This window comes from Neodiprion pinetum, chromosome 7 (assembly GCF_021155775.2).
Source record: "Neodiprion pinetum isolate iyNeoPine1 chromosome 7, iyNeoPine1.2, whole genome shotgun sequence".
Classification (NCBI taxonomy): Eukaryota; Metazoa; Arthropoda; class Insecta; order Hymenoptera; family Diprionidae; genus Neodiprion; species Neodiprion pinetum.
The window spans coordinates 3,475,805-3,490,193 of NC_060238.1; the positions used below are offsets into that span (position 1 = coordinate 3,475,805).

At 40.3% G+C, this 14,389-nt stretch overlaps 1 protein-coding gene across 1 annotated transcript in view; it reads left to right on the forward strand.

Annotated features, from left to right (window-relative positions):
* The first annotated feature begins 12,245 nt into the window (after positions 1 to 12,245).
* The window catches only part of LOC124222913 (dynein axonemal intermediate chain 3), a 74,759-nt gene continuing 72,615 nt past the window's right edge, over positions 12,246 to 14,389 (forward strand). The window contains exons 1-5 of the mRNA XM_046634412.2: positions 12,246 to 12,700; positions 12,771 to 12,946; positions 13,091 to 13,522; positions 13,612 to 13,932; positions 14,051 to 14,299. Coding sequence (XP_046490368.1) covers positions 12,418 to 12,700; positions 12,771 to 12,946; positions 13,091 to 13,522; positions 13,612 to 13,932; positions 14,051 to 14,299 — 1,461 coding nt within the window. The 5' untranslated portion in view covers positions 12,246 to 12,417. The remainder of the gene's footprint in view (positions 12,701 to 12,770; positions 12,947 to 13,090; positions 13,523 to 13,611; positions 13,933 to 14,050; positions 14,300 to 14,389) is intronic.

Consider the following 14,389-nt stretch of genomic DNA (forward strand, 5'->3'; position numbering starts at 1 on the left):
GGCATCAAACAAGTTCTTCATTTGTTTCTCGCAGGTTGGCCGACCCATTTTTAATTTCAAACTGTGAAAGATCGTAAAATTATTGCATCGACGACACAACGACGATTATGTTTCAATTTTATTTACTGGGCATTCATTGTCAAAACATAATCGTCGTCTTTGTCGATGCAATCATTTTACGGTCTTTCACACGTTAAAACTAAAGACGGGTTGGCCAGCCTGCGAGAAACAAACAGCCCCGAGTGGGTGCCGAGTCGGCTGAATTATCGAATAAAATGAAGAAGAAAAGATTCAATTTCTAGGCATGCAGGTTACTTTAAATCGTTTAATACAACTCGCAACCCACCTCACTGTTTGAAAAGAAAACAAATATGTGCGTACGTGACGAAAGTTTCCGATCCATTGAAGCCGATCATAACATTGACGCGAGTCTCGAAGGACGCAGCGATGTAAACACGCTCGAAATGTTGACCGATAATCGGTGCTTCTTATTCGAAATTCAGTGTTCGACTGAAGCTGGCTTCGAACGCATGTACGTACCGAAAATTATTCTCGTACTACGTGACTGTACAAAAACGGGCCAAGTGTATAAGCTCAACGATTTCTGTTACGTTGTATTACGTAATTTAAGGTGAATTTCGCGTCCCGAGTGTTAATTGTTTTGTGCAACTTCCTGTAAACCTGAGATGCTTCGAGAACTGCCACAGATTCCAGGTAACGATACTCACTTGATTTATTGATTGATAATTCGATGTCGTACATTTGAAGTCGAACTTTTGTTGCAGCGTGCAATGCGTGAATATTAAACTAGACAACGGTAATAATTGATTTGAAAACTGAAGAGCCAATATGCTAAATTAATCCGGGCCTCCTTCTTCGTTCCAACGTGCAACTACTTCAGGTCGTGGCGAATTGAATTCTCGACTCTCGGCGTCGCGTGTCGTTTGTTATTGTTTGTCCGGCCGACCTTCGGTGAGTGCGTAGCTGCATCGTTGGCAACTTCACTCACAATCAGTCCTTTGAGGCAAGCAGCTACGACGCGAAAATTGGAATCAAGTTTAATTATCACGCTGCAGATTTTTAGATTTTAGCTTTCCGAAGCTTGCCGAACAGGCTAACAACATATTGAAATTCTTCTCGGGCAGACTTTTGACTCGTCAGAAGCGTTTTGTGACAACAAAATACTCCGATAATATTCCGTTGCGGTTTTCTTTCTAATATTCTGAAAAAAACGAGCCTTGCGGAAGGTGAGCTTCGTTTGACAATGAGTTCGTAATGCAATTGTAACGTATTTATCAGTGAGTGGTTCATTTAGGCGGCATTCTTTTTGTATAAAAGTAAATTATCGGTTCGTCAACCGAATACGGAAGTGTGTTACTATTCACGCATGTGTAGCTGTGTCGTTACATGTTCGTCACTTCGGAGGTTTGTCTTTCGGTTGAACTTTATCGGTGTTCGGTCTTTGATTATGTTTTGTAAAAATGATCGCTAATTTTCAATAGCGCGTGTATTTATTTGGAGCATGGAATACTAACAAAATTTTATCTCTTATCTGACTACAGGGACGGCCTACATTTCAGTGTGATTCACCAAATTTAGCAACGATCCGAAAGATTCGGCTGGATCGATTGATCTCTGGAGATAAGGTGAAAACTAGACCATCCCCTACAGTGGATAAAACCGGAAGGTACGTAATAAATAGGATTCTTGATTACATTGTCGCTTTTGGTCGTAAATAGTAGTAGCTGTTACAGGCCTTACGCATGTATATTCGATACTTGTGTCTATTTAATTAACTTTCTGTTATTCATTTATGGAGTTCATTTATTAACACATCGGAAACCACTGAAATGTTGTGAAAAAAAAAATTATTATTATTTTGACACACACAGTTTGTAGGGACATGAAATCTGAACCAAGTATGTTCAATGAGTAATATTCTGTTATATTCTTATCGCAGTGTAAAGAGTGCGTCGCTTCACCATTCGACCTGATTGTGAGATGCTACGCGACTACTACATTTCAAGTGTGGAGCAACCCAAAGGAGGTAAGAATACTCATTTTAATGGCCGTTTGATTGTTCAAGGTGGTACATTTGAAGCATAATTTTAACCCTTGCGTAATCTGTAAACAACGGTGATAATTAATTCGAGAACTGACAATGCAGCTTTGTACATGAATTAATTCGGGCCTCCTTTTTTGCTTTTCCAGATTTAAGCAGAGACATCCGAGCAACTTCTCCATTACTCGGCAACGTCGGTGAGTTTGCACGTATTTAGGTTACGGGTATTTCCCTGGGATTCCTCTGTCACGTGGCGTGGCGGTAACAATTGTTACGCAAATCTTGGATTTCTTAGCTGCATGGATAGGCTCATTAGCGATCGCAACGTGCTTGACTCTTGGTCGGATAATTTTCGTTTCGCAATTTAATTAACCGTAGCTCACTTGAAGTTAGAAATTTTACACGTTGCTAAAAGCGGAATGAGCATCGCGACAGGTAACCATCGCTTACTCGGCACTCGCGAGATGTGTTTCGCAACTGATGTAATAATCCACGTTTGAATTTACCGACGATGTCCTTTAAGCGGTGGGTTCACCTGAGGTTTTAACGTATTCGAATATTCACATTATTGTTATATCGATCAAATTCCAAAGTCTGGCATAACGTAACGCAATCAAATTGCATCTTATATTATACGTCATTTTCAATATTTTAACATTCAACAAGTATCGATCAAATGCTTTTTTTTCTTAGCTCGATTAGAAAAATGCTAATTGGCATACAGGATGTTTTTAATCAATTTTACAAAAGGTTGATGTACCGAAAGTCTGCCAATATTTGCTAAAACGATACATGCGATATTAGGGTTTGCGGGAAACAACCGCGATACTGTATTCTGAGTAGGCAGACTACGATACAAAAACATTTTGCTCCCGACAGGTAAACAACGAAAATGTAAGTCAGTGACCACGGCGCGAATGACGAAGAATGACGTGTGTTGGAAAGAATGGGGAATCGTTTAGATCGAATATAGGTAACCGGGTAGGTAGGCGAACGTTTTCTGATCCGTCGCGGGGTTTGTGCGTGTGCGTGCGCGTCTCTCTTTTCCGTTGGGAAACAGGCAAGGGTAGGAAGGTCGCGACGTACCGCGATGTTGCTAACTTTTCTAATCCACAGCGTCGAACGATCACGGAAATTTTGTTCCCAAAAGAATCGGTATTCGAGTCTCTCGACCGTTTGTAAGCGTTTGAATAATAACGAGGTAGAATTTTCCATTTCTTGTCACCCTGCAACCATTTTTCCATTGTTGTTCAATTCAATCATTCAGTCATCACCGATCGTTATTCCATTCGATTGATTTCTGTGATCGTCCGAATGGGCAAAACGCATCTCTCGACCATCCATCGCGTTCCGTGGTACGCTGGATGGCGAGATGCTGAGCTCGAAGACTTCGCGTCGAAGAGGAACGCCGACCGTCACGCCACACAATATAGGTAATGCATGCCCTCCAACCTCCCTCCCGGACTTGACCCGCATCTCGGAAGAACAATCCGCATCGCGACGCGTCGGATTCGAAAAGACGCGGATGCGGATTGGGTTTCTGCAGAATTTTGCGACAAGTCCTAGATATTTAAGGTATTTTTACAGGTAAATCGGTCGCGCCCTTTTGCGCGATTATTAATAATCAGGGTGGCGACAAACCGGAAAAACCGGGAGTAGTCGGAGAATTTTGTCCATCGGGAAAAGTCGTGGAATTATGACGAAACATTGGAAAGAACGCACTTTTCTATAAATTGTTTTCAAACTTCAGCCGTGTTTTGTAAATTCAGCCAAGCTAACTGCCGGAAATAGAATTGTACAATTTCTAATTGTTCGTATGAGACGAAGTAATATTATTTACGTTTTTTAGATCCAAATTAATATATTCAAGATGTACATTGTACAACTTCCGGAGCTGTAAGATCGTAAAAGCTGTTCAACAATATTCAAGTTTCGTGGGAAAACGTCCGGGGGTTCTGAATTTTTTTGCGGGAAAAGTCAGGGAATTTTATTTGAGCACAATCGGCGCCATCCTGCAAATGATCCAATGATCCAGTGATCGAGGGATCGGTGGGATCCGGTAATCGACTCCATCCAGTGGTTAAGGTGTCCAAGGTGATCCCAGTGATCGAGTGATCGAGTGATCAAGTCCGGGAGGTAACGACAGATTTCGTTGCACAATTTTCGCGAGCTTCATTTTTTTTTCCGAGTTATCCGTGTTACATACAACAGAGTAGCACGAACGTCTTCCAACGCGCCCCCACGACGAGGGGTGGTACACGACGCTTACAATTACTGCAGAAAATGAGGAAAAAAATGCATGGCGGAATACGCGAAACTTATCGTAGGCATTAATTGAAACGTAAGAAGCTTAGAGAATATCGACGGTTGCGTAGAATAACCGGCTATCTCGAGTTAAGTTCAAAAACCGGCTATTTCGCGTTTGAAATTTTTTGGCCGCAAATTAAATTGGTAGCACTGTCGGGCTGAATACAAAATTCGTCAGCGCCTCACAAAATTCATACAAGCTCCGTTTTGTGAATGTAGGTATTACGTGTTTATCCACAGAATTATAAAGCAGAGATGAAAGTATAAAGCATCAGGCGTATGTTGAGATGAAATTAAAGATTATCATTTCGGCATAATGACGTTAAATTGATAGTGACATTAAATGTGTAAATACCTGCATTCACAAAACGGAGCTTGTATGAATTTTGTGAGGTGCTGGCGAATTTCGTATTCAGCCTGACAGTGCTATCAACTTAATTTACCGCCAAAAAATTTCAAACGCGAAATAGCCGGTTTCTGAACTTAACTCGAGATAGCCGGTTATTCTACGCAACCGTCGATATTCTCTAAACTTCTTATGTTTCAATTAATGCCTACGATAAATTTCGCGTATTCGGCAATACGTTTATTTTTTTAAATCTATTTTGCTGTAATTGTAACCCCGTCGCAACCTCCCGCCGTGAGGGTGATTTGACAGACGTTCGTATTAATATTATATGTTACACATTTAACTTAAAAAAGATGAAGCTTGCGGAAATGACCCGAAAATCTCTGACGCTGCCTCCGGGACTAATCGAGTGATCGAGTGATCGAGTGGCCCAAAAATGGATGATCCGGTGACCCGAGTGATCTGAGTTTCGATTCGAGTGAGCCAGTTGAATCGAGTGATCGAGTGATCTAGTGATCGAGCAGCGTGGTGAGAGACCTTTAAAACCGGGAAAAGTCAGGGAAATATGATCGACCAAATGGAGAAACGTACTTTTTTTTTTCATAAAAATCGTTATCAATCTTGAACTATGCTTCATAAATTCAGTTAAACCGACCATCGGAAATGGAATCGTTCAATTTCTAATTATTCGTCTCAAACGAAGCAATGCTACGTGTTTTTTAGATCCAGCTTAATATATTCAAGGTGCACAACCTCTGGAGCTGTGAGGTCGTAAAAGCTGCTCAATAATATTCAAGTTTCGTGGGAAAATGTCAAGGAATTCGGAATTTTTTCACGGGAAAAGTGAGGGAAAAGTCGAGGAATTATGCTTGAGCAAAATTGTCGCCACCCTGATAATGCGAATCGAACGATCGCGCGTTGTGCCTAGCGATTTCGTAAACGGTATATGAAAAAGTAAAGAACTCTCGATGTGTTAAGTCTGCAGCTCTTCGATCAATTTTTTTTACCAACAACTGAGTTTTCAAGCTTCAATTGACCGCGCCTTTTGCGCGTCGGCTTGGGGGGCATCCATTAATCACGTGATGCCTTTATAATTAATTTTAGACCCCCCCTCCCCCTCTCCCTCCGTAATTACATATAAGGTTTTGGTGACCCCCCCCCCCCCCCCCCTTGCCCGTTATCACGTGATTTTTCAAGTATCTCTCCCCCCCCATCGTGAGTCTCATGTGATCAATGGATGCCCCCTTGATAGTTCTTGGTTCTGAGAGAAAGCGCGGCGTTTCCAAGCCGGTGGTCAATTCACGGGGATAAAAATCGCGGAGTGTGTAGTGATGGTGAAGAATCTTGGCGTAAGTATTTATGAAATATATCTGAAACATACAGAAACACTCGTTTAACCGATCGTATTATTTTCTGTTTCAGGGCAACAAAAGCAATTTGTTAACGAATGCACTGACAATGGGAACTATAGAATGTTCAGTCAAAAAGGATATTCACTGTAATAACTTGAAGCACGAAGAGAAGTCGATTCAAAAAATTTTGATTGTTTTTCGTTCATCGATACAATTAATAATCGAAGCCACGAATAATAAAGCGAATATCATGTTGGACTCGATCCATTTTTTGTCATTGTATGGACTTACGTGATTGTGCTAACCATACCATCGGTTGTTTCAGGTAATAAATCTTTTGCTTATTTCAGATAATCATTTCTTCATCCTATTCAGCTGATCGAACCTTCATCTGTTTCAGCTAATAAAACCTTTGTCTGTTTCAGCTAATCAAACTTTTCGTATGTTTCAGCTAATCAAACGTTTTGTTTGTTTCAGCTAATCAAATTTTTCATCTGTTTCAGCTAGTCAAACTTTGTATCTCTTTCAGCTAATGAAACGTTTTGTCTGTTTCAGCTAACCAAACTTTTTATCTGTTTCTGCTAATCAAACCTTTTGTCTGTTTCAGCTAATCAAACGTTTTCTTTGTTTCAGCTAGTCAAACTTTGTATCTCTTTCAGCTAATGAAACGTTTTGTTTGTTTCAGCTAACCAAACTTTTTATCTGTTTCTGCTAATCAAACCTTTTGTCTGTTTCAGCTAATCAAACTTTTCGTCTGTTTCAGTTAATCAAACATTTTGTATGTTTCAGCTAATCAAACTTTTCGTCTGTTTCAGTTAATCAAACATTTTGTATGTTTCAGCTAATCAAACTTTTCGTCTGTTTCAGCTGATCAAACTTTGTATCTCTTTCAGCTAATGAAACGTTTTGTCTGTTTCAGCTAATCAAACCTCTTGCCTGTCTCAGCTAATCAAATTATCTGTCTGTTTCAACTAATTGATATGTCTTTTTTTTTTTTAATTATATATTTTTCACCTATCTAAGCTAGGTATATTTTTGTCTTTATCGACGTATGTCACTGATTATATTTTCCTCTGATCCAGGTGACTGAGTTTTATTGACTATGCTGAAAAATTAACGTTTCATTTTTTAGGTGAAAAAAAAAAAAAAAAAAAGAAAGTCATTTGCAATTTTTCGAAGAACGTAAGATCGATCTTGCAAGTATTCTCCGTGGACTAGGCCTACTGGGGATACCACGTAAAAAAAAAAAAACGCGCCGGGTGCTCTACCGCTTGCGGTGGTGTGGAAACGAGCATAAGTGAACTTATTTTCACTGGTCAAATACTAACATATTGTAATTTTTCAAATAAAAATTTTATTCTTGCGTAAATTTAACACATTGTCAATGAAACTCGTGCTTCGATAATGTGTAACGCATGTGGAAACGTAATACCTTAAGATTTTTTTAGTTTAGTCAGAGTGAATTTCACGTAAATACATTTTACTTTTTGCTAAATTTTGTTTCTTAATTAAAGTTTGGCAGTTTAGAGTTAATCAATTCCAACATCTTTCTCCCCCGGTTGAACTTTCGCCGTCGGCACAACTTGTTGCAATAAAACATTTATCTATAATTAACGCACAAAATGCTGAGAAAATACTTAGATAAATATTTTTAACCGTGAATCTAGCTCTTCAAAAAATCGTATCACATGAATATTTTCAATATTTCATTTTAGAATCGTGAACACGGTTTAATTCTGCATTTTTCATTTTTTTTATTTTTTTTTGTTTGAAAAAACCGAATTGGAATAATTTTATAAACACACGTTACGATATAATATATACGATGGAATTTTTGATTGCGTTTGAAAAATTCATAATCTTTCAGTGAGATTTAATTTGCTGAAATCATTTTATTATATTTATCTGAAGTAAATTTATCTGTCACGCATAGAAACAGGAAGTGCTAAAATATGGCGATAAAAATAAGGAAGGGAAAAAGTAAACGAATCGAGTATAATCACAAGTTTGGTATAATATTTTCATGAATAAATTTTCATTTCAAATATCTAGAATAACAATCGGGATGACGAAGAGATTTCAGTGACACGTTTTCGCCGTGTAAAATTTTGCTCTCGCATTTTTCATACCTTCACTTTTCAAACTTTGTCAGTTTTTAGGTTTATTCGTGTAGGTAAAATACAAATAAAACGAAACAGCCGAGGAAAGAGAGAAAGAGTGTAAGAGGAGAATTGGTGAATTTGTGTAGCAGGGTGGTTAAAACCTCAAGTCGAGGTGATAATCGTGTTCCACCGAATTGAAGTACCTTTATACCTTCGTTAAACTGAGGGTAGTTTTGCGGCGCGTGGTTCAATCTTCCTCTGGAAACGATCCTCGAATTTTCATCAGGCATAAAATTCACCGTAAATTTCATTTTATTCTGTCGTAAGAATTATTTCGTTTCACCAAGTCAAATCATCATCAATTCACCCGGACATTATGAACACAAGCAAAAAAAAAGAATTTAATGCGAAGGAAAAAAAACAAAATGAAATAAAGACGAGATATTGACGACACGAGAAAACTACGAACAAAAACGGTTTTTGCAAATCACACAACATCAATTTCAACCACTGAGGTCAATATTTGCTATCTTTTAAAACGTTTGAATTCTTCCGAAAAGACTTGAAATTATTCGAAGTGAATACCAAAGAAATTTTCTTTTGCTCTGTTCACTGGTCAACCCAAAATACGTGAAAAATAAGAAAAGAAAAAAAAAAAATCTCTGTATGTTTGGCCAGAATTTTTTTATCCTAAGCAGTTTTAGCGATTTGAATTATTCAAATTATTTTCTTTTTGCTATTTTGTGTTCGTGACTGAATTATTGAAAAAAAAGAAACTATTTCACCAAAATTGCCCAGATGTCATCGACAAGTATAATATCTTTTTTTCTTAATTTGTTACTCCGACTCTGTTTTCAACATATGAAGACATATTTGGATGTAGAATTTTCTGCTCTGCACGATGATTAATTAATTTTTCATATGTCGATATCAGTCTTAGAGGGTCGAAAACCCTGATAGTAAAAAACGCCACCATATCGCGAATATTTTCAATTCAGACCTATTTTGACCGGACTACACTGAGAAAAATTTAATTTGTTACAATAACTAGAAAAATTGAGTAACACAGGTATCGTTGTAAAAAACTGTTTGAATATCGTTGGAATTAGGAAAAACGAGGCACGCGTAAACATTTTGCGATATTGTCGATCCGTTTTTGGTTATTGCAACGCAAAATCAGTTTGCGAGGTTTGCTCTACTTTTTTTAGTTAAACAAGGCTTTAACGTCAATTTATTCTTGCACAAGCATTAAATTTTCGCAACGGTTGCAAGAAAATATAGCAACAGTAATGAGAAAGAATAGCAACGGATACTAGACTTTCCGGTAACAGCTAGAAAACTAATTTTCATTTTCCACCTAGAATTATTTTTTTCGATTGCGGTAAAAAATGATAATAGTTAAGGACTGAACGGTTACTGGAACTAAAAATTTTTCTCAGTGTATACTTGTGTGTAGACTAGACGAAACGAGATATAAGGGTACATCTTGCAGGCGGTTGGAGGGTTGGTGGTTAAGTTGATATTACCGCAGCTCGCAGCTAGCGACGAGAGAGAGTGAGAGAGAGGGAGAGAGAGAGAGAGAGGCCGAGAAAGGGGAAGAGAGTCTTGACTCCTGCAACAATAACAAAGTTGCTATCTTCGCGGAGCAGCACCAGCAGCAGCAGCATCTCTCCTCTCCCTCTTGTTCCCGAGGCTCAAGTTCGTCTTTCTCCTCTCCTCCTGCACCCTTCGCGTCCCTCGTTGTCCTTCCGGAATACGTGCGGGAACGGCCTTACGTGCAGGGGACGGGATATGGCGTATAAGGGAAGTGAAGACACCCCGCATCCACCAGAAAGCAGGAGTTACCGTTCTATCATCTGGTGTATGGGGACGATGAGCGGGCAATTACCTGCATCCAGACCATTCCGCAAAAGCGTTCCCTCCCTCTCTACCTATTTACCCACCTACTCAGAGGAAGTCTTGATTTGATATTTGTGTCGCTTCTTCGCGGTCAGAGACAAAATCTAGAACAGTAAAGTAATGGAACCCGTCAACGATATAAGTTTCTTCAAAAATTTAGGAGTTTATTATCAAACGAATACGTGCAACGCAATTTTTTATCTATTTTTTTTTTTTTTTTATGAGATCGATTTTCACCCAGACTGATTCTAGATATTTCAGACAATTATTGCAATTTTTTTTTTTTAGAGTTCCTCGAACCTCGTTTTCCAGGCTTCAGTCTCACAAGTTCAAATATCACGAATTCCTATATTCTTACTGTTTATTCCAGTTTAAAAATCACCGCTACTTTTCAGTACTGATCAATAACTCCGTCTATTTTCTAATTTTACAACATTTTTACATCCGTGTTTCGTACATAACTTTAGATCCGGAATAAATCATAAAGAGAATTATTTTCGTCGTTGAAATTTTTTCTCTCGTTCCGCCATCTCTGTTTTTTTTTTTTTGTTTCGTCTCTTTGTTTTTACCTTGCATTTGTTCGACTTTTTTTTTAATATCTTTTTCTTTACTTTTATGCTGGCTGATGCTTTTTACACTGAAATTTTTTCATTCATATGCAGACGGAGATTAACGGTCGCCGTTTCGGGTTCAAACTTCTCCCCCACTTTCCCCTTCCGAGTGGTTTGATATATTGTTTTGACAAGCGGACACTCTCCTCCTGATGGTCGTACGGATATTATGTATATGTAATATAACGTAACACAGGTGCAAGTAGAACAGTAATTAATTTTGAGCTGAAAGTTTTGTCAGTATCTGTTTGCTCAATTATTTTCTTCGTTTTTGATAGCATGTTTTTTATTTTTATTATTCACAGTTGTTTCATAAATTTTTACCTATCTGATTATTACGTCTATTTGTAGAAAAAAAAGTCGTTCGGAGTTGGAAAAAATATGTGTGCCTGAAACGTCGAAGCATTCTTATGGCCCACTAATGTTAAACCAATCAGCAACTCTCCGTATTACATAGACGATCCTTTCTATACTACGAGCTAGTAAAACGGCAACTTTAGTGTTTTAGAGCCGCGAAAGTGTTGGGAGTGGGCCAGGCACTTGGTTCATAGGTATAAACGGTCGGATAGAGAAACTCTGAGCACGAGAAATAATTCTGAAAACTAATTTCGCAAGAGCGGGGCACCGCCAACGCTCCAGGGCAACAATATCCTCCTGGTGGTGTGGCACGCGGGTAATTCCAGGACTGGAAGTAAATGCCGGCTCGGTGAGAAGGAAGGAGGGAGTTACACACCAGCCAGGCTATCCCACCGCTGCCACCAGAACTTCGCACCATGTTTCAACGCCTAGTCGGAGAGACCAGAATCTTGTCTTACGGCCACCGAACGTATTGCCGGTCGCTTCTGTAGCTCGGAACATCGACTTGTTCGTACTTGGTAGATGCGATACGATTTCGAACACATTTGCGAAAGACATTAAAGTCTGATACGTGAAGAATTTTAGAATTAAAGGAACAGTTGTTATGGAAAGTGTGCTTCTAACGATAATAATCACCTGTATTATGTCCTTATGTTATTGATGATGTGACGATTGCCAGATTGCTATTCGCCTTGTACTTTGGGAAGAGAATTATCTCAGCTAGATCAAAGCATAGCCGATGAAGACAGGAGGATGGTCTTATTATGAAAAGCTCGGGGATCCGAGTCCGTTCTTTGGCGTTCCAAGACAAGATGAAAGCACGTGGGACGTGGCAGTCGATCACATTCCTCTCAATGGGGTGTTCTTAGGGTGGGACTAATTCTCATCTCGTATTATTCGAGTGTCTGTCACCCAGGAAGGGGTACGAGTCGTAGGGTGTGACGACGCAACGCCTCGCTTCGCGTGTGTTTAGATTAGTTCCAGGTTTGCTTGTAATCAAGACCGCGAATACGAGAATCCTAGGTCGTAATTTCACCCACCCTAAGCAAAGCGTGTCTGTATACTCGGTGTGTTTCAACTTTCAATGACGCGTCACGCGTCCCACAACTCTCAGTGTTCGGATCTCGACGTACATATTCACGTAACATGCGCCCTGGTGTAGAACTTTTCTTCTGAAATTGTTCAAGACCTTCGAGTCTACTCCGAGCTGTAAGATCCTCAGTGTGTTCGTCGATTTTGATTATCGCTTCACAGTCGATGCGATCTTACCTTCATTTTTCTTCCAGCTGTTGTTTTCCTGGAGTGACAGATTCACTGACGCGATCAGCTGGACTGACATCACGATCCATAAGTTTAACGAGAACCAAAACTCTCAAAAATGAATTCTGGAAAGGAAGCTGGTGTCCGTGAGACTGGTGGGAGTTTAGAGAGATTCACTGAAGGGGTCGAAAATGGGGGTTCAAGGGGCTCGGAAGACGAGCTTGGTCCAGACCAAGATGAAAATGATGGCGTACAGTATGCGGAGCATGAATATCCAGAGGAGAGTAGGGGCGAGTTCGATGAAGAACTGATAGGCGAACGCTACCCGATGGATGAAGATGAAGATGAAGATGAAGATGAAGAAGGAGATTTGGAGGCTGACGAATATCTGGGGTATGAAGGTGAGCCGATTTTTTAACTTTGCATGATCAGTTGGATGTCGAAACTAACCCTTCCAACAATCGTTCGAAGGCGAGTTTTCGGCTCTGGACTTGGCCGCGACTTCCCAAATGCCTGGGACAACGCGTAGCGGAAAATCCATCTATGAACGAGGCTCGTTCCTTGGATCTATTCCATCTTTTGTCGAGGGTGGTTCATCCGAGTTTGAAATGAGCATGAAGAGGAATTACAGAAGGTCAACTGCATTGGTAAGTTGCATGGAATAAGCCGTTTTTAGTGTAATTCCTGTTATTTAGAGATCTCAATCGGGCGTGTAGAGATGTTACCATAAAATTTCCTCTTCGGATTTTCGTAGCCTGAGAATAAATGTCAGAGGCTTTTGCTTTTTTTAGGGTTTCGAGGGAATAGCTCGAATCGACTTGTCACCCCTGACGCAAAAAATCGTCGGCTGCGTTATCGGCGAAAACGTGACTACAGAGTATCCATGGATGTATGTGAAGAAGGAGATAATCGAGGACAACATTGACTTACATGACGAGAGCAGCGACTTCTTACCGATCAAGGACGCTGTTACCGAGTTTTCCGGTACAAAGATGCTGATCGGTTACGCACCTTCGAGCAGCGAGAAGGGCCAGTTTTACGTCTGCGTTACAGAGGAAGCTCAGGATGCGGTACTCGAGAACATAGAGGCGCTCAGAGCGGAGCAGGAAAACCGCGTGCGTAACGCAGTTTATAAAACTGTTCGAAAATGGACTTCACTCGGAAGTGAGATCGAAGTTGACAGCGAAATTGACAAGAAGACACGTCCACTTTACGAGATCGAGGTACGGTTCATCATACCATGTCAATGCTTACCCAGGTTCTTTCCATAGAAGTTCTTAGACTGGTTCGGAACAGTTTTTATCTTCTTCAGGTCGAGACGACTTCGGACCTGCTGAACCTGGAGATGAATTTCACCGACCGCGGGGTCGACGATCAGAGAGACGGTTACGTGGAGCTCGTCTCTGAGAGGGAGCACTTCGAGACAGTAACTCGCAACGTCGTTGGACGTGGGGATCAGGTGAAACCCTACTTCAAGGACGTGGAAGCTCAAACTGACCCATCGATGCCGAACAACATGTGGACACAGTACGAGTACAAGTGTCCTGTTATAGATCCAGCCACTTTCGACGAGGAGAAAAGCACCGCGTTCACTGATTTTGTTGAGAAGTACAAGGACGAGGTCTGCGATTATGTAAGAAAGTTTCCGAGATGTGAGAGAAGGACATTAAAGCCTTAGCTAGGCATATTGTAGGTGTCCATTGGTTGCCGACGCTAAATGTTACTGACAGACAGCTTGAGCTATCTTGTAGGTGACGGTTAACGAGAATTGGGACGTCTACTACAATGACTACGTTAGTCTTGTCCGTAACAAGAGGGACACTCACCCTCCGGAAGTGATCAAGTATCTGGAACACCAAAGTTACTCGGCTGGGAAACTGTGCATGGATCGTGTGATCAACAGCCTCAATTGGCATCCACTCTGGACTGGAACTGTAGCTGCTGCCTACACCCATCATAGCAAAGTGGAAACTCTAAGTGGACCGGGAGATAGGGACGAAGTGAGATGACTCGATATTCCCATTCGTTAACGTCTCTTATATCTGCATAGTTGAAAATTTTGAAGAATGACTCATGCACGTATCACGAAA